The sequence below is a fragment of the Molothrus ater genome, chromosome 13 (assembly GCF_012460135.2).
Source record: "Molothrus ater isolate BHLD 08-10-18 breed brown headed cowbird chromosome 13, BPBGC_Mater_1.1, whole genome shotgun sequence".
Lineage (NCBI taxonomy): Eukaryota > Metazoa > Chordata > Aves > Passeriformes > Icteridae > Molothrus > Molothrus ater.
Genome location: NC_050490.2, coordinates 2,593,415 through 2,617,643, shown reverse-complemented (window position 1 = coordinate 2,617,643; position 24,229 = coordinate 2,593,415). Strand labels below are relative to the sequence as shown.

The 24,229-nt window shown below is 49.1% G+C and overlaps 2 protein-coding genes across 5 annotated transcripts in view; one reads left to right on the top strand and one right to left on the bottom strand.

Annotated features, from left to right (window-relative positions):
- Positions 1 to 461: 461 nt before the first annotated feature.
- Positions 462 to 8,728, top strand: ADPGK (ADP dependent glucokinase). Of its 2 annotated transcripts, none has more exons than XM_036389561.2 (7): positions 462 to 832; positions 3,467 to 3,692; positions 4,914 to 4,976; positions 5,225 to 5,345; positions 5,665 to 5,861; positions 6,571 to 6,669; positions 7,128 to 8,728. In XM_036389561.2, exons 1-7 carry the CDS (start codon positions 618 to 620, stop codon positions 7,674 to 7,676), a joined length of 1,470 nt encoding a protein of 489 aa, XP_036245454.1. In that variant the 5' UTR covers positions 462 to 617; the 3' UTR covers positions 7,677 to 8,728. The 2 variants fall into 2 exon arrangements, with proteins under 2 accessions (XP_036245454.1, XP_036245453.1); XM_036389560.2 differs by having other exon boundaries at positions 7,125 to 8,728.
- Positions 8,729 to 12,892: 4,164 nt separating this feature from the next.
- BBS4 (Bardet-Biedl syndrome 4) overlaps positions 12,893 to 24,229 on the bottom strand; it is a 37,362-nt gene continuing 26,025 nt past the window's right edge. For 2 of the 3 annotated variants that reach the window (XM_036389558.1, XM_036389557.1), the window contains 7 exons: positions 22,959 to 23,027; positions 21,498 to 21,650; positions 20,588 to 20,759; positions 19,901 to 19,970; positions 16,437 to 16,578; positions 15,861 to 16,068; positions 12,893 to 14,340 (listed from right to left, as the gene is read on the bottom strand). In XM_036389558.1, coding sequence (XP_036245451.1) covers positions 14,183 to 14,340; positions 15,861 to 16,068; positions 16,437 to 16,578; positions 19,901 to 19,970; positions 20,588 to 20,759; positions 21,498 to 21,650; positions 22,959 to 23,027 — 972 coding nt within the window. In that variant the 3' untranslated portion in view covers positions 12,893 to 14,182. The remainder of the gene's footprint in view (positions 14,341 to 15,860; positions 16,069 to 16,436; positions 16,579 to 19,900; positions 19,971 to 20,587; positions 20,760 to 21,497; positions 21,651 to 22,958; positions 23,028 to 24,229) is intronic. The other variant, XM_036389559.1, reaches the window with a different exon arrangement.

Genomic DNA, 24,229 nt, shown 5'->3' with positions numbered 1-24,229 from the left:
CTGTGGGACTACAGGCACTGCACTGTTGGGGCAGAGTGGAAATACAACACAGACCCACAAAGGTGTTGGGGAACAAAGAAATAACGGCACCGTGAGGAGGAACCCCGGGGAGGGGATGGCCAGCAGTACCACGTACATAGGAGGCTGCAGGCATCAGCTCAGCACTACTGAAGGCCCCAGCACCGGGGCAGTGCTCACCGCGGGCTCCTCATCCCAGCTGCCTGAGGTTCCCGGAGGGCTCGGCCCGGCGGTGCCGTGAGGGAGCCTCCGTCCCGCCACCTCCCCTCACGACGCGCCGCCCACTGCCGCCTATGCTATTCTGGTGCCGACTTACGCAGGTGACGTAGCAGCATTGCCGGGCCGCACGCAAGTTTCTCAGAGGGGAGCGCTATTCCCATACCGATTTACGCAAGTAGCGCAACAGCACAGGCCGAGCCGCACGCAGATTGCGCATAAAGAGCGGCGCGCCGGGATTCCCGAAGAGATTTACGCCATCCGCCGGCCGGCGGGGGCGGGGCGCTACGGAGGCGGCGTAAGGAGGCCCCCGCCGGCGGCGCCCCGCCTCAGCCGCGGCGGCGGGGGAGGAGGAGGAGGAGCAGCGGAGCGCGCCCAGCGCGATGTGGCAGCGGTCGGTGTGCGTGGGCCTGCTGGCCCTGGCGCTGGGCTACCTGTGCGTGCTGGGCCCCGAGCTGCCCCCCGCGGCCCTGCGGCAGCTCTCGGCCTCATTGCTGGGGACGCTGCGCCGCGCCCGCTCGCTGGAGGCGCGCACGGTGGCGGCCTGGCAGGCGGCCATTGTCCGCCCTGCGCGCGGCTGGGCGCGCGTCGCCGTCGGGTAGGTGCGGGAGCGCGCGGGGAGCGCCCCTGGCGGCGGGGCGGGAGCGCGCCTGGGCCGGGATGCGCGTCCCGGTGTCCACGTGTGTGGGTATGGAATGTGCGGGTACGGATGTGCTGCGGCACCGGCGTGCATGGGGATGTATCCCGTACCTGGGATGTGTCTGCGCCGCCCAGGTGAGACCACACCTGCAGAGCTGCTTCAGCTCTGGAGTCCCCAACATCAGGACGTGGATTTGCTGGAGCATCTAGAGGAGACCACGGAGATGCTCTGAGGGTGGAGCCCCTCTGCTCTGGAGCCAGGCTGGGAGAGCTGGGGGTGCTCACCTGGACAAGAGAAGCTCCAGGGAAACCTCAGAGCCCTGCCAGGGCCTGAAGGGGCTCCAGGAGAGCTGGAGAGGGACTGGGGACAAGGGATGGAGTGACAGGACACAGGGAGTGGCTTCCCACTGCCATTGGGCAGGGATAGATGGGATATTGGGAAGGAATTCGTCTCAGTGAGGGTGGTGAGGCCCTGGCACAGGGTGCCCAGAGCAGCTGTGGCTGCCCCTGCATCCCTGGCAAGTTGAGGTTGGACAGGGCTTGGAGCAGCCTGGGATAGTAGAAGGTGTCCCTGCCCATGGCAGGGGATGGAGCTCAGATGACCTTGAAGGTCCCTTCCAATCCAAACCATTCCATGGTTCCATGAAAAAGAACTGGATGTGAGTGCAGCACCTCCCACAGTGCTGCTCAGTTGGAGTTGGATGTTGGCCGAGGGCATCAATGATCCAGAACACTCCTGTGGTGGGGATTTAAGTTGGGCTCTGGCCCTCTTGGAGCCCTTCTCAGAGATATTATTCCTACCAAACTTGTCTGTAAAACAACTTGGTGTACAGTCTGAGGTTTGGGGTTCAGGTCAGTTGGAGCTGCTGGTCCATCCAGCACAGGCTGGCAATAAATAGGTACCAGAGACAAGTTATAAAGTGAGAAAGGAGTGAAGTCTTTCTTTGGGAAGAGGTAACTGAGTCCAGACACAGCTGGAGAGAGATAAGGAGGGAAGGGACAGGGAAGGCAATGGATATTGAGCTCAGGGAAATTCAACACCCTTTCTCTTTTTAAAGTGGGAAGAGAACAAGGGGAAAGTTCAGGAATGTCACATTGATCATATATTTAGTGCTTGACTCACTTTCTTTTAAACATGGACATGGCAGGTAACTTGACTATGACTGGATGAATCATCCTTTGGATGTTGGAAGGAGTTATCCACGTCCATGGCTGTGTGGCTCTGTGTTAGCAGAGGAAGAGGACTTAGTTTTATCCCCTTGGATCTGTAATGATTCATTAAAACAAAATTTGGGGCTAAAATGCTGCTTGAATTTATGCTTTCTTTTCTGTGCGATGCTTGGGAATTTCTCTGTCCTTGTTGTAGCAGGTGATGCACATCCTGAGGATTTCTGGGTTGGTTACCTTGTGGAATGGAAAGCCTCAGGGTTTTTCATGTCCTTTATTTTGTGTGATGTAGCTTTTTTTTTTGTTGCAGCCCAAATGTGACTCCAGAGAGGTCAGTGCCAAGGGAATGCTGAGTGCTGAGCACTCCTCACTGACAGGGAGCAGGAACTGGCCCTTGGAGTGTCATGGGGGGAGAGCTGGAGAAACTCAGGGATCCTGCACGAGTTTGATTGATGGTTTGGATCCCTGTCAGGGAAATGTGGGACAGAGGAACAGAAATGGCACTTGACAGCAGCTACAGAAGATGTTTAAATTGCATCTCTGTGCAGTTGCTGATGTTATCTCAGGAAGTATTTCCTATTTGTTGTTATCGCTCTGAAACCACAGAGTGAGACAAGGGCAAGTGTTTCTAAATTGTCTTCTGGGGTTCTGGTTCCTGCCACAAAGTCTCCTGTCCTGTAGGCTGAATTAGACTGTGATTAAATCCATGAGACATGGGGACTGGAAGTCAGACTTTCCAAAAAAACCTGGATCTGCTGAAATGGTTCTTATCCTTCCCTTACAATTGCAGGATTTTTCTCCTGTTTCCACTGCAGGCTATTTCTGTAAGCTAGGGATGATCCTTTGGAAACTCATTTTCAAATATTTCAACTGACAAATTGCTCTCTTGACTTTTTGTAAACAGAGCCAGCCTGTGTGGGGAGTTGTGTGTGGGTTGGCTATTATTAGGAATAGTTGAAACTCCAGAGGCTGATCTAGCTGACTTCAACGCTTTCAGTTTTGTTTTAAACGTGCAGTTTTGAATCACATGCACATTTTAAACCCAAAATACATGGGTATTAGAAGCTTTTAAAAGCTTCTAAGAATTTAAAATGCCACTGTTACTATTCCTGTTTTTTTTTTTTTTTTAAGCAAGCCCAAGGCAGGAAATGAAGTAGAACCTGTATTGTAACACACTCAACCACCTTTGGACCACACAGCTTTCCTTGTTTTCGTGGAGCAGAAAGTTAGAAATCCCTCCCTGAGCACAATAAAAGCCAGTCAACCAGAGAAGCTTTAGGAGAGAATTTCAGGAAATTCCTGTGCCTTTTTTCCCTTTGGCTGGTTGTTCTCCCCCTGCAGAGTCAGGGATGTGCCCTCCCTGCCCTCCCAGGTGCCCTGAGGTCTGTGTGCTTTTCCCAGGACGCCTTTTCTTTCTCTCTCCCAGCGTCAACGCCTGCGTGGACGTGGTTCTGTCTGGGGTGAAGCTGCTGGAGGCTCTGGGCCTGGAGCCCAGTGATGGGAAGAACCATGCAGTCCTGAAATCTGGGCAGGACCTGAAGGAGGCTTTTGCCCACTTCATGGAGAGAGGGGCGGCTGCCGAGCGCTTCTTCAGCGATGCCGAGGCCTTCCAGGACATTGCCCGCACAGCCTCAGAGCACCCCGCAGCACAGGTGGGTCTGCACCCAGCACAGAGCCTTGGGAATCCTCTTCCCTACTTCCTTGTCACTGCTGACTTTCATTCTCTCTCTAGAGAGCAAATCATTGAGGAAGAAGCTTGTGGTGTAGCTTGAGTTGTGTTAATGGTTTTCCCTGGGATTCTGTCCCCGCTGCAGATGAGAGGAGGTTCAATGGTGTCTCCCCTGCTGACATTCCTAAACTGAAATGTCAGAGATGTCTCTTGGGAGCCAGATGGGGCTGAGGATGTAAAAGAGGCTGGGAGTGAGGAGTTGCCTGATTTTTAGCTGTATGGCCTGTTTTCTGTGAGAGAAGCCAGGAGTGGTTGGCCCATCCAGTGCCACCCTCTGCCATGGGCAGGGACACCTTCCACTAGATCAGGTTGCTCCAAGCCCTGTCCAACCTCACCTTGGGATCCAGGGGCAGCCCCAGCTGCTCTGGGCACCCTGTGCCAGGGCCTCACCACCTCACAGGGAAGAATTCCTTCCCAATATCCCATCTAACCCTGCCCAATGGCAGTGGGAAGCCATTCCCTGTGTCCTGTCCCTCCATCCCTTGTCCCCAGTCCCTCTCCAGCTCTCCTGGAGCCCCTTCAGGCCCTGGCAGGGGCTCTGAGGTTTCCCTGGCGCCTTCTCTTGTCCAGGTGAGCAGCCCCCAGCTCTCCCAGCCTGGCTCCAGAGCAGCCCTTGGACCTTCTCCATGGCCTCCTCTGAGCACCTGTGACCTCAGGACAACCCATATTCACTGCTTTTCAAGCTCAAATCAGAGTTGAACTGGAAAGTTTGACCTTTACTATTGAAGAAGCTTCCACAGTTCCTTTCACTTCACATGGGCACAGGCACCCGGTTTCAACTCAGCCTCAAACTGGAGGAAGAATTGCTGCAGATTTAAATGATTCCTTGTCAGCCTTGCTAAAAACCCACAGGGCTTTAGGCACAGAGAGGTTGCACAGGAGTAAGGGCTGATTAATTGATTTTTACATGGCTGTTACCTGAAGGTGAATATTAAGGTTATAAAAATAAAGAATGCTCAACTTGTTGAGATCTCACTGAGAACTGTAAGATCATTTTGCCTTCAGCCTCAACAACCTTTAGTAACGTGGGTACTGCTGAACCCTGTTCTAAAAAGCCAAAATCTCCAGCCTGTGCTGAGGACTAAATGTGTTTCAAGGTCCCAAAGCAAGGGGATGCCCACACCCAGCTCTGTTTGTTTTACAGCTTTACGTGGGAGGAAATGCTGCTCTCATCGGGCAGAAGCTTGCAACAAACCCAGACCTGAAGGTACACACGTTCAAACATCTCATGCCATTTGCTTGTGTTCTTTAATTTGCTTGTCTCCTGTTACTTCTGTGTAAATTTTGGGGATCTGGCAGTTATTTCTTAGGTTCTGCTGGTGGAACATATGGTTGGACTTCCAAGCTAATTTTTAAAAATTGAATTATTAACTTTTTAAAATCAGTTGTGTAGGAAATGCTTAAATTTTGGCAAGGGACATGGCAAGGGAAACTTTGTTTTTCCTTGTTTTCTAGATCCTCCTTTGTGGCCCAGTTGGTCCCAAACTCCATGAACTGCTCGATGACAATGTGGTTGTGCCACCTGAATCCATGCAGGAAAGAGATGAATTCCATCTTATCTTGGAATATCAAGCAGGTACAACGGAGCAGGTGTTCAGTGGTACCCCTGAACATCACTAAGATTGGTGCATTGTCATTCTGAACCTCCATAAACACTAAAATGCTCCCTGAAAACAGAGATTTAACCATGTTAAATCTGATGAAACTGGTAATCTTCTGTAATGAACCGCTGGAAACTGCTGATGAAATTCAGGGTAACCTTCATGTGATGAAGGTTAAAACAGTTCTAAAAGCTAAAATGGCTTTTCTTGCTGCTGATGGAACCCATTGAATTTGTGATTTTGCCCAGGAATAAAGCAGTTCACACACACTTGGTCCTGTTTGCTCCACCCCAGGTGAGCAGTGGGGCCGAGTGAGGGCACCCTCTGCCAACCGCTTCATCTTCTCCCACGACCTGTCCAACGGCGCCCTGAACATGCTGGAGGTGTTTGTGTCCAGCCTGGATGAGTTCCAGCCTGACCTGGTGGTGCTTTCAGGCCTGCACATGATGGAAGGGCAGAGCAAGGAGATGAGACAGAGGCGACTCATGGAGGTGAGATACTGAATCCCTGGATTTCCTTCAGCTCCCCTCCAAGTGTTTTTTTGTTTCCCCAGGTTTGAAGGTGTAGGAAGGCTGTGCCTTCAGAGCTCCCACAGGTCTCAGTACTGAATGCCAAAAGGAGAGTGGGAGCTGCAGGAATGGCTGAAGTCTAATCATGTAACACTGTCTCTTCTTGGATTCTGTGGCTTGTCTAGGGAAAAGAATGGCTGGTTGCCTGGCTGGAGGGTGTTGATCTGGTTACTGGGCTTATCTAGCAGCTGAACCAGGCTTTTTCTGTGCTGGACACAGATGATCCAGGTTATAATCAACACCTGCACTCCTCAAAGAGCATCTGTCTTGTGCCACCTGTTTTACAGCTGAGGGCTTATCCTGATGTAAGGCATTGGCATTTTTCATGTTCTGGGATCTGCTCCTCTGCAGCTGCTTCAGATTTGTGAGGTTTTTGGAAATAATCCATTAGAAAGGTTCTGAGCTGGGAGCAGATTAAGGTTAGATACAGTTTTCCTGTCCTCAGATTCTGCAAACTAGAAGTTGTTTTATTTCCTCTCCTTAGCAGTACATACACAGGTCAGACATCTCTTTGAATTGTTTATATCCACACACAGGGGGATTAAAGGATGTGTCTTTTGAGTCAAAAACCTTTTTCTTCTGTTCCTTAATAAATACGTGTTCTAAGGTTGTATTTTCCTTTTCCCTGTAGGCTGTGGCCTCCATCTCTGATATCCCAACCGACATTCCCATACACCTGGAGCTGGCCAGTATGACTGATCAGGATTTTATGAGCAACATTGTGCATCAGGTAAGGAAAATGAAAGGATGTGCTCTTTTCACTTCAGTATCACAGTGCACACACTAGTGCATGAATATAGAAATCAAAACTCAGCATTTGGACTGTACATTGGAAGGTGGATGAATTTGAGCTGAGTTTATAATTTTAAAGTATCCCTTGATTTCTTTGCAGAATTTCTTTCCCGGTGGTTCCTTGTTTGGCTTGACACAGCTCTGATCTCAGTGTTATGTTTTATGTGGAGCTGATGTGGTTGTTATTCTTTACTGTCTGGAAAATTAATTGCACCAAATGGAATGTTTTCTTGGCTAAGTAATTCTTGCCAACTTGTGGAAGTGCAGCGATTGGGAAACTGGGTGCTGCTTCTGCTGAGCCAGCAATGGGGTACTGCAAAAACCCCAGCCTGGGGAGGACTCCAGGTGTGACTCTGCTCCTGAAGGCAAACGTGCTGTCCCTGTTTCTGTTAGCAGGTCTTTCCCCTGGTGAACTCCATCGGGCTGAACGAGCAGGAGCTGCTGTTCCTCACCCAGTCTGCCTCTGGTCCCCACGCCTCCCTGGCCTCCTGGAGCGGCATTCCCGACGTGGGGGTGGTCAGTGACATCCTCTTCTGGATCCTGAAGGAGCACGGCAAGACGGCGCAGCGGGCCTCGGACCTGACCCGGATCCACTTCCACACGCTGGCCTACCACATCCTGGTCACCGTGGACGGCCACTGGGGCAACCAGGCAGCAGCAGTGGCAGCTGGGGCCAGGGCTGCCGGCACCCAGGCCTGTGCCACCGACACCATCGACACCAGCAAGGTCTTCCTCAAAGCTCCCCTGGAGTTTGTCACCTCCCACACGGAGGCGCCGTCCAAAATCTCCCTCAATCCGGACGAGCCCGTGGTGCAGTGGCACAGGGAAGGCATCTCCTTCCACTTCACCCCTGTGCTGGTGTGCAAGGATCCCGTGCGGACCGTGGGGCTCGGGGATGCCATCTCGGCCGAGGGACTGCTCTATTCTGAAGTGTATCCTCAGTAGCAAACCAGGAGCCTCCTTCTTCTCCAGCACTGCACGGTGTCTGAGACCCGTGGATTGGGATTTGAAGCAGTGGTGGTATAGGAACAGAACCAGGGTGTGGTGTGTTTTCTGGGTATAAATGAAAAAGAGCCAAAGAATAATTCCAGGTATAAACTGTCAGCTACATTCCAGTCACTCAGCAGTGACTCGAGCGCTTCACGTGCAGGTCAGGTGCAAATGTTTTAATATTTAATGTGAAAACTGGCTTTGTCTTAAGGGGGAGGGACACAAAGACCAAAATCCCTGGCTGGCAAAGTTTGCTGCTCGTAGCTCAGAATGGATCTTTTCTGGTAGTGCTGCAAAGTGCAGCAGCAGGAGAATTTTCTGCCTCTGGATCCCAGAGAGAGCACAGCAGTGCCCAGTCCTGCCTTGCCTCTGGTAAATTCAAAATAAAAGGCTTGTGGGTTATCTCCTCCCAGCACTTTGCAAACCTTCCTTGGGGTGAGGATGGAATTACTGCCTGGTGCAATCACCTCTCCGTGTGCCCAGCTCCAGAGGAGGCCACGGTCCCAAAATGTGACACAGACTGAACCTACTGCAGGCTGCACAGGTGATTCTGGATATCTGTGACTAAGGGTGTTCAACTGAGCCCCAGCAGCCTGTGCTTAGTTTTTAGGAAACAAGGAGTGAAGATAATCAGGTTTTCTGTTTGGGGGACAGCTCTGTTTCCCTGCCAGGGGACCCCCAAACCATTCCCTGTGTTTGCTGTACACTTAATACTCTGCTAATGGTGTGTTACAGAAAAGCTCTTGAGTGCTGGAGACTCATTTTTGGTTGTTTGAGAATGGTTGTGCCAAATTCTTCAGTCTCCCTGCCCTCTATTAGGAAAGTTTAATATATCAGGGAGGGTCCCTCTGGAAGCTCAAAAGCTGCAACAGGTGTTTTCCAGGTAAGACTGAAGTGAGGTGGCCTTTTCAGGGTTTGATCTTGGGTTTTTTTTTGACTAGGTCACTGATAGTTTCTTTGCTCTGGCCTGTGAAATTAAAAAAGCAGAATCATGTCTCCTTGTTAAATACTTTGCTTCTATTTTTTTACCTTTTCACAGTCACACACTAAGAATTGCAGAGCAGCAGCATGGTTTTCTCTCTTCCCAGCACGGTTTTGTCTCTGGCCACTTCAGGAACCTGGAGTGTATTTGCACAGCTCTCAAGGCAGTTTTCAGTAGAACTGGGTTAAGTGCAATCAGCCTGTCTGGGCAAGCCTGTGCCTTCCCAGAGCTTGGCAGAGGTTGTTCCAGGTCAGTCTTTGCACCTGAATGGAGGGAGGAGAGTCTGTGTCACTCAGGGTGGAGTGATCTGTTGCAGTAACACTGTCAGGCTGCTGTCAGTGGTGTTCTCTGTTGGGAAAAGCCATCCTGGCTGCTCTGCAAGGATGCAAATTGGCAGCTGTTGTACTTGCACTGACTCAGCACACAATGCTGTCTGTCATGTGTACTCAGCTTTCCCCTGAGCAGTGTTCTGTGTTGTAAAGAGCAGAAGTACAGTCAGTGCTGTGTTTTCCTGCAGCTCAGCCCACCTTGAGCTTCCCTTGAGTGTCAGCATTTTATCCAGGTACAGGATCTTCTTAAGACTTGAGGCATTTCAACCCAGATTATTTTTTTATGAAGATGATTATTACTACTATTATTATTATAATTGATAAACTGTAGCACAGGAGTTGGAGTTCTGGTTTAGTCTTCCAAAACTGAAAATAAATGAAAAGAACCTCTCTTTTTGGCTCACTTAGAGGTCCAAGGCCATTAGCAAGGCAGTTTTGCAGCCTGGGATGGTGGCCTTTTGGCACTCCACTCACTCCTAGGGCCACCAAAGGCCATGGATCTGCCAGCTGGAAACTGATCCTTGGCTTGTACTGTGGATTCTGGACCTGGAAACAAAACAAAACTAAATACACACAAGCTGTCACCAGCAATGGCCCTGCTGCTGTATTTCACTTCTTTCTTGCTAAAACACTTGCAGGGATGTGAGGCTGATGGGACTGACATTCCTTAGGGCCACCTAGAAACATGTGACTGCACACAGACCTTGTCCCAGGGTTAGCTGTGCTTGCACTGAACAGGAACGTGATAGGCTAAAATCAGCTTTTTTAATCTGAGTCAGTAAGTGCTGTAAAGAATCATTAAAAAGGAGCTTACTCCTTAGGAATCATCTGGGCCAAAAAGCTAAATTAATATAATTATTGTTAGCTCCTTCTTCCTGCTGCTCCTCACAGGTAGACATTTCTGCTGCAGCCCATTCTGGGTGTGCTGGAACACCTGGCATGGGGAGTCCCAGCTCTAATCCCAGCAGCTGGGGATGGCCAGGCTGCTCTCTACCCAAATCTGTTTTATCAGGCACATAGAGCTCATCTGCACCCAAAGTCAATTCCCAAGGAGAATCCTTAACCACCATGACCTGTTCATCAGCTGTGCCAGTGGGATCCCTGATTAAGTTGTGGAACAATCTATATGGTAATAAATCTGAATTGAATGGAGGGGCCCAGCAGCCTTTGCTTTGTTTCACATGCTGTGAACATGATGTGCTTAACTTCCTTCTGCCTTCCCAAATTAATGACAGGGAGACAGAGCTGCTGAAATGCTTCCCCTGTAGTTGTAGTCTCACACCCCTGCACAGCTACAGTAGTGACAACAAAGAAAAACTGCTTCAACAGCTGCAGAAATACCAAAGCTTCAAAACCAGGCTTGAGCTGACCCTGTTCCCCCTCATCCTCTGTCTCTACAAATTCTGTTTGTTCTCCTGTGTTACTTGTACCTTGAAATCCTCAGTGATGGATGACTCAAACCTCAGCCAGCCTCACTCCTGGAGCAGGGTTTGCAATGGAAATGTTTATTCACACAGATTCTGCTGGAGGTGCAGCAGCAGAGCTCAGCACTGTGACAGCTCACCATGGGAAAACCTGTGCACCTTGGTATTTTCACTTGTGTGTTCCTGTAGCCACCTTGGCTTGGGTTTATTTTGCCTTATCCACGATCCAAAATTAGCATTCTTCCCATGTTTCCTGTGTATGGCACTTAGTGAGGGTCAAGTGCTGGATTATTTGGGAGGTGTGAATCACAGGGGCCTGGCAGATCTCAAAGGACACGTTCCTTCTCCCCTGGGCCCTTGGTGCTGTGCCATGGAAGAGCCAATCCCAAATCCAACTCTTGCCAGTTTAAAGGCTCTTGACCTCTGTTCCTCTCCAGGGCAGTTTCTCAGCATTACTAAGAATTACTTGATTTTCTTTTGTTTCCTGGTTATCTCCTGTTGGGATGTGTGAGCTGACCTCCCTTCCCAAGTTCATTTACAGAACTGGTGCTGAAGTGTTCTTCCTCAGCCTTTAGCAAAGACCTCATTAACTGCTTTGTGCTGGATGTTTCAGAGCTCAGCTCAACTCATTAGCCACTGGAATCCAAAGCCTGGAAAGCAACAGAGCACTAAATCCATTCCAAAACCCAATGGAAAACCATCAGCAGTTGTGCTTGGGTTCTTTTTTCACTATTTATTCTGTAATGATACACTGAATAATCAGGGTTTGTGTGCCACAGGGTGACTTTTCCAGCCATGTCCTGAGCAAAGAGTTAAATAATGGGACAGTTCTGTGAAATGGTACAACAGAACTCAATTTCCAGTTATCCTGAACTGTTGGTTGGGGGTTCTTTTGGAGCTTGCAGCTTAGGTGGAAGCTGAGGGTTGTGAGGGGGTGAACAGCTGAAGTGTTTCTGTGCCAGTATTGTCTCTGTGCAATCTGTTCCAGAGCAGTGCTGGCACAGACTTGTGTCACACAATTGCTGCCTTGCTATTCCTGGGCTAAGGAACCTCAGAGTGTTGGGGAGAACAGGAGAAAACCAGAGGAAAATACTGGGTCTGAGTAACCTTAGCAATAAAACTTGGATTTCAGAGCCAGGAATGCTGGTTCTACCTCTTGGAGATGTCAGATGAAGTTCTCCTCTTTCACTTTGGAGCAGTTCCTTGTGTGGCATCTCAGCTGGATCCAGGCAGAATTCTCAGGGAGTCACTGGTCCAGACTCTGGTGGGAGGATGTTCCCTCAGGGAAGGAGAGGTGCAGGTTGCCAACAGCACATGGCCATTCCCTCCTGTGCCAGGAGCTCTGTTTCCAACACCCTGGCATCAGCCTGTGCTCAGCAGAGCTCACAGCAGCTGGGGAACACAAATGATGGCAGCAATTATCCCATTCAAATGCAAGGGGAGGCAATGGAAAAATAACCCTGGAAACCTCCACTGTGAATTTCTCAGGAAAGCTGCCCCTTGGTGCAGACTGGGTAAAACTGGGTTCAAATCTCACCTGTGTCTTCCATTAAAAACACAGATTTTTTGGAGCAGTTTGGTTTGAGGGAGTGGTAAAGCTTTCCTTGTAGCAGAGCTGGGTTTTCTCTTCTAGAAAAGTCTTGGCAGATGGAGTACTTGTTACAACATGGGCTCTTTTTGAATGCATTTATGTGTGGAGCTTATTATTTTAGCAAAGCTTTCCCCATTCAGCACTGAGGCTTGTCTGTCTCTGCAGAAGAGGCTTTGCCAACTGAAACCCACTCCCCAGCTGGGAAATCTAAATTCTCAACAGCTTTAAGGCCCCCACATCCACCTTGCTCAGTCACAACCAAGCACAGGAGCACAGCATGTACCCACTAATACTGCCTGTAGCATAAATCAGCATCCAGTTGTCTCAGGGACCTCAACACCACATTTTTTGGGTTGAACACATGTTGCTGGATAGACAGATCATTACTCTTGGCTGGAAAAAGGTCTTGCCACTCAGGCATTGATGTTTGAATGACTTTTGTTTTGTTTCCTGTGCAGCAGCCAAGATGCAAAGTACCTTGTGAGCTCTGCTTTACCCTGTTCATCACAGACCTTGCCCTAAAAAGGGGAAGAAAGGTCCTAAAGCAGATGGTTTCTGCTTCCCTCGAAATTAAGCTCATGATTCTTTCCAGTTAAGGGGGAGAAAAGAGGGGATTAGAATTATGGCTGATGCCAGAAACAGGTTTTGGAACATAAGGTGTGATTTCCAAAATCCCTAAATGCCTCAGTGCAGTCCTGCTGAAGACTCCCTTGCTTCATTCCAGCTGAAAGGGCAGTCCAGCCTCATCACCATGAGCACAAAAATGCTCTCCAGAATGATCCCAGCAATTCACTGCATGCAAATGCCACCATCACCATGCCCAAGGGAGGAAAGGGGACAGGACAGGAATTGCAGCTCTATTTATTATCCAACTGGAATTACATATTTAAAAATGCTCCCCTAGACATGAAGCTCCCAGGAAGAAAGAAGGTGTTACTGCTTCATTTCATAGAATTGGTTCACTGTTGCATAAGCTTTTCACAAAATAGATATTTAAAATAAATCCCTTCACAGTACCTCCAAGTGCAGTATGTGCTCCCTGTGTGACACTTATCCCATCAAAGCATCATAGGACAGAAATCTGCCTCGAATTCAAGTTTTGGGGCTGAAGTGAAGAATTCACAGCCCACCCCTGCTCTTCAATCCTCACCTCTTCTTCCCAGGCACTCTGTTAGGCTGCAGGGACTTTCAGTGTAAGAAGTTAAATGTGAATAAAAATCTCTGCACTGTACCTGACTGACATTGTTTCTTGTCTGGTTTGTTTCAAATTGCTAATGCTCTGCAAAAAAATTCTGTTTAACTCCTGGCAGGAGGGAATCCTTACAGAAGTGCTGCCCTGGGGCTGAACTGACACAAAACCCAGCAGAAAGGACACCTGAGAGGGAAAAAAAGCCACATTTAAGATAAGCAGTCAGTCTGGGCTACCAGAACCCAGGGGAAAGTGAGGGGTCCTGCTCTTTCAGTGCTCTCCAGGGACCAGGAGAGCACTTCAGCTCCTGGCTGGGCTCTAAAGATGCATTAATGCTTTTGGATAAGAGCAACAAACCACAGAGCACAGCTGAAGGCTGGGATGTACCCAGAGCCCTGCCTGTACCCTGCTGCCTCCAGGATGTTTCCATGACTAACCTTCCTCTCCTGGGCTGCTAATTATGGAGGGATACAGTCCAACAGTGCAGAACCAAAAGCAGGAAAGAAATTGTCAAACAGCTGGGGAGCTTCACCAGCAAACACAGAGCCCTGAAGCTTCAGTTTTTACTGGTTCTTTATGCAAACTCAGCTGCTCACCAGTTCAGCCACTGGAAGGGTTTGATTCTCCTCACCACCCAGGCTCCTAAATCACTACTGCTGGCTTTGCTACAGGTCCTTCTGGAGGACTCACACCCAGCCTGTAGAGAGCTGGACCCTCATGCTGTGTAGTGAGCTGTGACTGCACTAAGAGTAGCTACACAGCAACCTCTGGTCACTGCAGTGAGTGCCTGGAACAAGGCAGAGCCACAAGCTGAAGTCCCTGATAGAAAACAGCTCCATCCAGACTGACAGACAGTGGGGAGAAGCCACCCTGGGGCAGGTCCCTTTCTCCAATCCCAGGCAGCCCTGGAGAGGCTCCTGCACTGCCTGTGCTGCCCAGAGCTGCCCTACTCTGCTGCCTCCTGGCTCTGGTGCTTCTCCTTCCCCTGCTCCTCGTGCCCTGTGGGAGCTGAGTTCTCCTCAGGGCTCGTTTCTGAGTCCTGCTCCTGTTCTGGCTCCAGAGGCAGGGAGGGAGGCTTTTTTGGCAGAGCTGGTGTTGCAGCACCTGGGGAGAGAACACAGTTAAAGTTACTCTGTGCCTATGTGTGTGCTGTCTGCTCTTTATGTCCTTCTCAGCAGCAGAGGTGCAAAACAATCACAGCTTTTAATTACCCTCAGATTCCTCCTGCCTACCATTGGTTTATTGACACTGAGTTATCCAGACCTTACAGTGCCTGAAGTCCTGCTGAAAGGAAGCTCAGCTACAGTCAGAATTCAGTACAAATGTAGGAATTAACTCATGCCCTGGAAGGGAAAACATTTTCTAGAATAATGAATCCCAGAATGGTTTGGGTTGAGAAGGACCTTAAAGCCCATCTCATTCCATCCCCTGCCATGGGCAGGGACACCTTCCACTGTCCCAGGGTGCTCCCAGCCCTGTCCAGCCTGGCCTTGGACACTGCCAGGGATGCAGGGGCAGCCACAGCTGCTCTGGGCACCTGTGCCAGGGCCTCACCACCTCACAGGGAAGTGCCACTTCCAGTTCCACTGAAGCTGGTTTATGCTTAAGCTGCAAAGTGTTGCTTGCACTTCACAGCTTTAGCAAATATGGGGAGAGTTTCCAGGCAGGTAAAGTAGCTGCTTACAGAATTAAATCACAACAGGACACAAGTTGTTTCTACATTTACATTTAAGGTGCCAACTGGTGTTATGAACCAGCTCCCTTCTCTGATCTGGATGATGAAGTCCTTCAGGTACACCCTAAACCCCTGATGTGTCTTATTTTTCAGATTTTCTGGCTAAGTCTTCCCTGCATGGAAAGTTTATTCCATGTGTGAAAAATGGGACAGGTCCTTGGGGATGCCAAAGAAAGAGGCCTGGATTACACAACCACTCTCCTGGTTCAGCCCACAGGCAACAAGACTGAGAGTGACAGAAAATCACCACAGTGAGCAACATCTCCAGTGCATTCCTCCTTGGAAGCTGAGGGGTGAGAGGAGGTCAGCCTTGGAATGGCTCAGGAGATGCTCCCACCCAGCCCCAGCACATGCAGTGATGGGCTGAGCCTCCAAAGGCTCACACCACCCCTCAGTCCCACTAAATCCAGCAACACCTGCAAGGATGGGCAGCTTTGGAGCAATCCAGCTGCAGTTATTGTTGTCAGAGAATGGATGAAAGTACTTTGGGAAATTGTCCATCTTTTCCCTTCTCTGCAGCAGTCTGCCTGTGCATGGCAGCTCCTGGGCTCTTGCTAAGAAAGGCAAGAGGTCTGGTTGCTGAAACTGCTTCCTTCCCAGAGCAAGAGCACAATCTCATGCTAATGGAACCTTGCCCATTGTGGTTCAGACAGGAAGAGAAACTTTCCCAGCCTCCCACATCCCCACAAAAGCAGGAGAGTGAAATACACTACACAGAGCATCTTCCTGAACTCAGAAATCTGGGAAAGTTTTCACCAAATATTGCCCTCACTGCTGTGTCAGCAGTCAATCCCCTCCCACACAGGTGCTGTGACTCTTCCAAAGGGAAGAGAGATTTATTTTCTTCCCTCCCACATCTATACTTGAAAGAACAGCAGTGCAGACGTACCTGGGGGGAGCTGCATGGTTTTCCCATATCCTGCAGCAGAGGACATGGCTTGACCCAGGGCCTGGTTGGAGCCCAAAGGCTGCTGAGAGCTGGACTTCCCTGACCCAGCAGCTTTCTGCTTGGATTTGGACTCTTTTGAAGGCTTGCTCCACACCAGGCTCTCCCCAACCTGCAGGGCAGCCCCCATCTTCTGGGCCATCTCCACCATCTTCTCGAGAAGCAAAAAGAGAAGAGCACTGTAAGCAGGGACACTTCAGAGAACAATACAGTCAACAACTCCATCAAATAAAGAAAACCTACAAGAAAAGGTCGGTGGAGAGCTGGCTACAGTTTGGTGCTTGGGGGAAACATCTCCACTAATTCAGTCCCTTAATTAAGAGGGAATCTTGTCTTGCTGTGTATTGATTGAAGAACTGGGCTTCAAAGAGCAGAAAGGAAGCGAGCAGCTCTCAGCAGGCGCTCGCTCTGCCTGGAAAATCTCACAAGCACAATTTGCTCCTAATAACTGGACCCTAAGTCAAACCTTCTCCTCATTTGCTGCCAGCCCTGGGGTGGCTCCTGAGCTCAGGCACAAACCTCGGGGTCGAAGTCGGGCGTGCTGCTCTCCCTGGCCACGCTGACCTTCCTCTCCATCTCCTGGAACTGGCTCAGGGCCCCCTCCTTGTCGCCCTGGTTGTAGAGCAGGACAGCATAGTTCAGGTTGATGAGGGGGTTGCACCTGCAGCAGACACATGGGATGCATCACATTTCCTGAGGGAACAATTATCCTGGCTGCAGTAATGCTAAGATGTGCCTGAGCAAAGCTGGACACACCTCACTGTCTGGCAAAGTGCTTTGGGAGCATGGCTGAGACCCTCTTGCCTGATGACAGAGCCAGTGTTGGGCTCTGCAAAGGCCCTGGGTGTCAGTGCCAACAGAAACCCCCCATCACTGCCTCCCTCTCTGCAACAGCCAGCTCTGGGGGCAATCCTGGGACTCTCTGGCCTCCCAGCCCCACCAGTCATGGGGCTTTTTCATACTGAGACAGATGATTGATGTTTCTCTGATTTACCTCAGAGTCTCCCAGCATTCCCAGTCTGCAGGAGAGCAGCTCATCATGGGACAGGCAGCACAACAGAGCCCTGCTCTTGGGTTTTATAACCTGACACACCACAGGATGTGCTGTTTACATTTCATTTCCTCACCTCCTCTCTCTCCTACCCCAGCTGCACGCAGCTGCAGGTACTGCTACAGGTGAACACAAGCACCTGCACACTCCTGCCCCCTTCCTGAATGAAGATTTCACAAGGCAGAACTGCTCATACACTCTCATTTCCCAAACAGTCCATCTCCTTCACTGGGATACATCAACCCTCTCCATCTGGGCTGGCCAGGTGACACTGTCATGTTTTCTGAAAAATCCTTTCACCAGGATTTCTTCTCCTGGGAAGCTGAGAAGCCTCAGAGAAAAATGAAAACAATAATTATCTGATTGCTTCTCCTGTTTTGCTGCTTTGGAATGTGGTCTGGAGATTGTTTACAGGTGGTTGTTGGATTGGTTTCATGTGAATTGTTTTAACTTAATGACCAATCACCATCAGCTCTGTCAGACTCTGAGGAGTCAGTCACAAGTTTTTCATCATCATTCTTGTTAAGCCTTCTGATGTATCCTTTCTCTTTCTTTAGTTTTTGTATAGCATTCTTTAATACAATATCATATCATAAAATAATAAATCAGCCTTCTGAGAACATGGAGTCAGATTCCTCATCCCTCACCTCGTCCTGGGGACCCAGCAAACTCAACAGCCAGGGTGGGTGGAGCAGCTCTGCCTGCTCACAGCTCCCTGTGTGGACCCCACAGGAGCATCCCTGCACCCAGGCCAGGCAGGGATGCTCTGATGCTCCATGGATTGACAAGAAATGTGAGTGAGGTACTGGTGCCCTCTCCTGGAGCATGGCTGGGATAACTGGAACCATCCATGGCCAAGGCAGAGGCAAAAATAAATAAATAATATCCTGTAAAAGTTTTATAAAGAATATCCTTGATTTAAATATATTTTAATTCTATTTTGCCTTTAATTTTTGCTGGTGTTAATGGATTAATGGTCTCTTTTTATTCACTAGAGCTCCTGCTTGACCAGTCTGTTGTTAACAACAGTTTTTAATGAACTCTCTGTTCATTAAAAGCTGTTGTCAATCAGTGAGCACTGTCTTGTACTTGCACTTTGAAATACCCCCAGGATGGGCAGTGAGTTTTGTGAATACATGTTTGCTGTCTCACTTTTTTGTCCCCATTGCTCCTCTGGAGCAATGCAGAAGGGAAGGATCCTGCTGGCCCTGGGCAATAAATGAAGTGTAACCTGCAGGCCCTGACTCTCCAGTCCTGGTGATTCTCCATCCCAGGGCAAGGAAGGCAACTCTTAAAAGAAATCTCACTGCATTTATAACCATGGCTTCTTCTCCTTTAACCAGGAAACTGGAATGCTGAGCCCACCACAGAATAAGCCCTCCTCCCTGTCTTTGCCAAAACACTGAGGAGATCAGTCAGTCCTGAGAACGGCCAGTTTTAAAATTAATTGAACCTGATGGAGCTATTTCACCACCTTCAAGAGCTGAGAAGCAATATGACAGTCAGAGAAAAATCAATAGCTGAATACCCACAGAAAGGACAGTTACAAGCCACAACCAGGAGTGGAACACATTTTTCTTAAGAGTTTTCCAAGTTATTTCTATTCCAGCCCCCAGCATGGCACCTAGGCCACTACAAAGGCATTCCTGGTGATGGAAACCAACCACCTTCATCCCCACCAGCTCAGAACACACCAGCAAGGGAAACTTGTGGGGACACAGATTCAGCCTCACAGCCTGGATGTTCCCCCCAGCAGGCCCTGGCAGTGGGAATTCATTTTTGCTTTGATGAGGGTTTATTTTCCTGGTCAGACCATAGAGCTGAAGCATTGCTCAAGTGCCAAATACCTGGGCAAAGTTGTAGAGCCCATTTACTGTTCCTTCTCTTTGAGCAAAGCACACAAGGCCCTGACTAAGGAGTCTGAGCTGCCTTTAAGGTCCTGTCCTGCCTTGCTATGCATGGAAAGATGATCAGGAACAGAATCATGGAATGGTTTGGGTGGGAAAAGACCTTAAATCCCATCCAGTGCCACCCCTGCCATGGCAGGGACACCTTCCACTGTCCCAGGTGCTCCAAGCCCTGTCCAGCCTGGCCTTGGGCACTGCCAGGGATGCAGGGACAGCCCCAGCTGCTCTGGGCACCCTGTGCCAGGGCCTGCCCTCCCTCACAGGGAGGGATTCATCCCTGGTGTCCCATCTACCACCAGCCTGTGTGGCCCCTGCAGATCAAAGTGCTTTTGGCACTGCCCTGTCAGCTGGAGACAGGCTCTGGAGTGCTGGTAGGTCTAAGTCTGCAAATATTCACAGTAAACTGGGAGAGAAACAAAACTATTAATAAATATGAGGTAATTTTGGTTTTGTGCCTGGAATGATGACATACTCTGAGGTTCAGCTTAACATTTCTGAAATCAAGTGCTCTGATTTTAAGACTTAGACTGCAAACATAGATGTTCTTAATGAAGGAGCTGCCCTTTAACTTGCTTTATACAAACTTTTGCACATTCTCCCAGCTAAAGTCTTCCCTCTGCCCAATTCAGAACAGGCTCTACCCCAGACATCTCACTGCTCTGCACTGTGTTTAAATTTTGGGTTAAAAAGTATGTTTTCTTCTACTCAATCTGCTCCACTGTGTATAAATATTCACCAAAAAGAGGACTGGCATCCAAAGTCACCACCACTGATTCACTACCCAAACAGCAAAACAAAAAACAGCTCTGGGTTGCTCTGAAATAAAATCCTCTCTCATTTTTCAGAGCTGACTTAAATTAAAAAGAAAAAAAAAGAGTTTTAACACTGTCACTGTCACAGCTACAAGAATAAAAGTATTTCCCAACGACAAACCATTTAGGGTTGAGATAGAGTGAGAGGCAAAGGGAATGAGTGCAGGGAGGCAAAGCAAGCCCAAACCAGTGACAGCTCTGACAAAAACTTACTTGTCCAAGGCCACAGCTTGCTCATAGGAACATTTGGCATTCTCAATGTCTTCAAGGTTGGTCAGAGCAACTGCACCAAAGCAAAACATACACACAGGAGGAGATGTTTCACAAGCAGCTGATTTTTAGGACAATTCTGAATGTCATCAAATAGGTGTCAGCAGGGTTGTCTGGACTCCTGCCAGGATTAACCCTACTGGATGGAATGGCCTGGGTTGGAAGTGACCTTAAAGCTCATCCAGTCTCAACCTGCTATGGACAGGGACACCTCTCACTATCCCAGGTTGTTTCAAGTCCTGCCCAGCCTGGCCTTGGACACTTCCAGGGATCCAGGGGCAGCCACAGCTGCTCTGGGCAACCTGTGCCAGGGAAGGATTTCTTCCTAATATCCCATCTAACCATACAATGTCATTTCTGACATATTTATCTCATTTCATCCCAAAAATATCCAGTGCTGGAAACCCACACCCACTCCTTAGGCAACCCAACCCCAGTCTCACATGTGCCAAGACTTTTCCAATATTTAATCTGGATCTGACTGCAGTTTTCCCTTCTATTTCCCCACAGAGAAGAGACTGGGCATCAGCTCCTTAGTAAAGCCTTTATGGCATGTTTCTTTACTTCACCCCACACCTCCTGTCTGTGCTGTGGTGTTCCCAAGAGGGATGCACAGGGAGCATCCCATACCTGCCAGGAGCATGTAGAGCTCTGCCATCTTGGGCTGGAAGTTGATGGCAGCACTGAGGAAGTGGAAGGCTGAGGCATACTGCTGCATTGTGAGGTGCACCAAGCCCAGGTTGTACAGGATCTTCCAGTCAAAGGGAGCCAGGTAGTTTGCCCTCTTTAAGCAGCTGACAGCCTTGGGAAAAAAGGGATAAATGTGCTAGAACAGCCCCCACATTCTCAGGTTTCTGTGGTTGAGATGACCCCCAAGGTATTAGAAAGTCTTTTTTCTCCAGGACCAAAGAAGTCAAGATTTGTCTGTTCTGCTTTTCAGGGTTGTTTATGTTCTCTTATCTGTTCCATTCTTTCTCTAAGAAAGAAAGAATCAAGAAAGAATCTGCTGAGATCTGTCCAGCAGGTTGGGTTGTGGCACAGTGACAGCCCTTGGGGTGGTGTTGGCTTTTTATACTAAGAACTACCTGTACTTTATTTACAATGATTTTCCAATACCTACCACCTATGTTAGACACTCTGTCTTTATTCTAAACCAATCCAAAAGTGTCACCATCCCATCAGAAGATGGAGGACAAGAAGAAGGACAGGACATGCCCAGATTCCTCCATCTTGCCTCTTGAACCCCCATTCTAAAACCCCAAAATTCTACTTTTTCACCCTGTGACAAATTCACCATCATTCTACTCCAACTCCTGTGGCTTGTAAATCTCACACAAAGTTGGTAATGGTTTCCATGGACTAAAATCCAAGGCACAGGTGGTTTTGACTCTGTGCCAAGGTCTCTGAGCCCCCTGCCAGGGTCTGGAATCACCCAGGGCAGCCAGAGCAATGTCCTGGGTCCCGACACCACATGACAGGAATCTTGTGCTTGCATGAAATTGGATGCAGATGGGAGAAAAAATGGAAACTGAATACTTACTGCCACATATTTCTTCTTCCCAAAGAAGCACATGCCAATGTTGTTCCAGAGTGGGGGGCTCTCAGGAACACTGCTGGCCACCACCTTGTACTTGGAGAGGGCGACATCGAAATCCCCGTGGGCCTGCATCATGCTGCCAGCAGCCAGGGTGGCCTGGGGACAAGACACAACAGTGACCCACTCACAGCCCCATCTGCTCCCACAGGAGAGAACAAAATGATTCAAGTAAAACCATCCCAGGAACAACCATTTCACTTCTAAGCACTGCCAAGATCAACAGTGGGAGCAGATGGGGATTCTGGAATCTCCCACCACAGAGCAGAACACAGGGTGAGGAACAAACCTGAGTCTGCTTCTCCCTGCACTGTTTGAATCATAACTGTGTTAGAAATGAGTTTGCCCAGAGGAGCTGTGGCTGCCCCATCCCTGAAGTGTCCAGGCCATGCTGATGGAGCACCCTGGGACAGTGGAAGGGGGTGGAACAGGATGGGCTTTAAGGTCCCTTTCAAATCAAAGCATTCTGTGAGTCTGTGATTCCATAAGCATTGCAACATGACACTACAAATGTTTAGGGTATTTTTTGGGCTGACAGAAGTACTTCTTAAGACTGAGGCTCTGAAAAGATCTGTGCACTAATAGATTCCTTTTACAACCAAGCACAGATAGAAATAGTTCTGGTGTAAGTTAAGTGAGGAGTAAAATGTACTCAAGCAAGACATGCAGCAAAGCTCTCCTAGTTCACACTGACTGGCTGATACTGCAAATTAATGGGAATATGCATGGGGAAAAAAAAGGAAGTGAGTACAACACACTATATTTAAACCACACTAGTTAAGTCCTTTTTAAGATTTCACAGTGACAAGTAAAATTCCTAAGTGTAAAGGTGTTTTCACAACAACTCATGTTTGTCAACCACACATTTCAATGCTCTGCATCGCCAACAGGGGAAAAAAAGGAGAGAAATTAAGTAACAGCCCTAAAAAGGGAAGCAGTTCCACAATGACAAATGAAACCCAGACACCAAGCTCAGCTTTCCAGGCCAGAGCCAAGGAAATATACACAGCAGCTGGAAGCACAAGGCTATCAGCAGATGGGAGAATAATAAAATGCAATATCACTTGCATCACAAGGGACCTGGCACAGCTCTTCAGGGATTTTTAAAATCCAGAAGATCTTCCTTCCAAAGTAAATTCCACCTGGCTTTGGTGCAACTTCAGATTAAAAACCAAAGGGATCAATTTAATATCATCCCATATTCTGCCTCCTTCCCTTTCCCTACCTCCACACACATCCAACTCCCTACCCAGGGAAAAATCCCAGAAATGTATTTCACAAAAAGCTCTCTGGGCAGGATCCTTTCCAGCCTCTCCAGGCCCCAGATGCAGATGGCAGAGCTCTGACAGTGGCTTTAGGAGGTGTCCCCTCATGGTTCAGCTGGGTCATTTCCACTCCTCACCATACCTTGTAGTTGCCTGGGTCGTAGGTAAGCACATTCCCGAGGTGCTCAAAAGCCTTCTGGTACTCCCCAGCCTGGAAAATGAAGTACATAAGCATCAGAAATTCAGGAGTAAGGGGAGTTAAGAAGGAGAATACAGGGTTTGTGGGCACCAGAATTTCTGGTTCAGTCAGAAAAGTGAGTTTTACAGTGCTCCCATTACACACACATGTTCCTGTTTGATAATTCACAGAACAGATTCTAAGAATTTGACTTGGCTGGATTCACTGTTCTGACCCAACCACAAATGAGCTCTGGGTTCACAGGTCTCTGCTCCTTTCTCTAGCCCAGAACACAGGCTACAAACTGCTACTCTGCACATCCCCAAGTGCCTCACCACAAATTTCTCACTCCCCAGGGCTCTCCTGTTCAGGGCACTTCCCTTCCCTTGTCTTCTCAGGGACTGAAGGTGTTAGAGGGCATCACTGTGGCCATATATGAGCATGTGAGAGCTTGGAAACACTTAAATCCTACAGACTGCAACCACATAAGCTCCAAGGTCCCTTCCAAGCCATCCTGTGATTCTGTGGTTTCAACTGAATTCACCTGAAGCTCATCTCATTCCATGCCATAGGCAGGGACATCTTCCACTGTCCCAGGCTGCTCCAAGCCCCAGTGTCCCACCAGGCCTTGGGCACTGCCAGGGATGCAGGGGCAGCCCCAGCTGCTCTGGGCACCTGTGCCAGGGCCTGCCCACCCTCACAGGGACAATTCCTTCCCAATCTCCCATCCATCCCTGCCCTCTGGCAGTGGAAGCCACTCCCTGTGTCCTGTCCCTCCATCCCTTGTCCCAGTCCCTCTCCTGGAGCCCCTTCAGGCCCTGGCAGGGCTCTGAGGTTTCCCTGGAGCTTCTCTTGTCCAGGTGAGCAGCCCCAGCTCTCCCAGCCTGGCTCCAGAGCACCCTCAGAGCAGCTTGGGGGCCTCCTCCTCCTTTCAGGCACTACTCCCTACTCTTCTTTGCTTGTTCACTCTTTGGGAAGCCAGCTTCTGGAATAATCCAGCCCTTCCCATCCATTGCACAGACACAAGGATAAGCACACCTTTGTTATTTAAATTGATTCTGATTTTCCTTTATGGTGCATTAACACTCACAATTTCATGGCTGCTTTTTCAGGATAACTTGCAAGACTCCTGCTGCAGAAGCAAGGTAATGACTAGTCATGTTTTGTTATACTTGGAGGATTTATAACAGAGTTAGGGCTGTTGCCAAACAGAATTCCTGCTCTGGCTCTGCTCC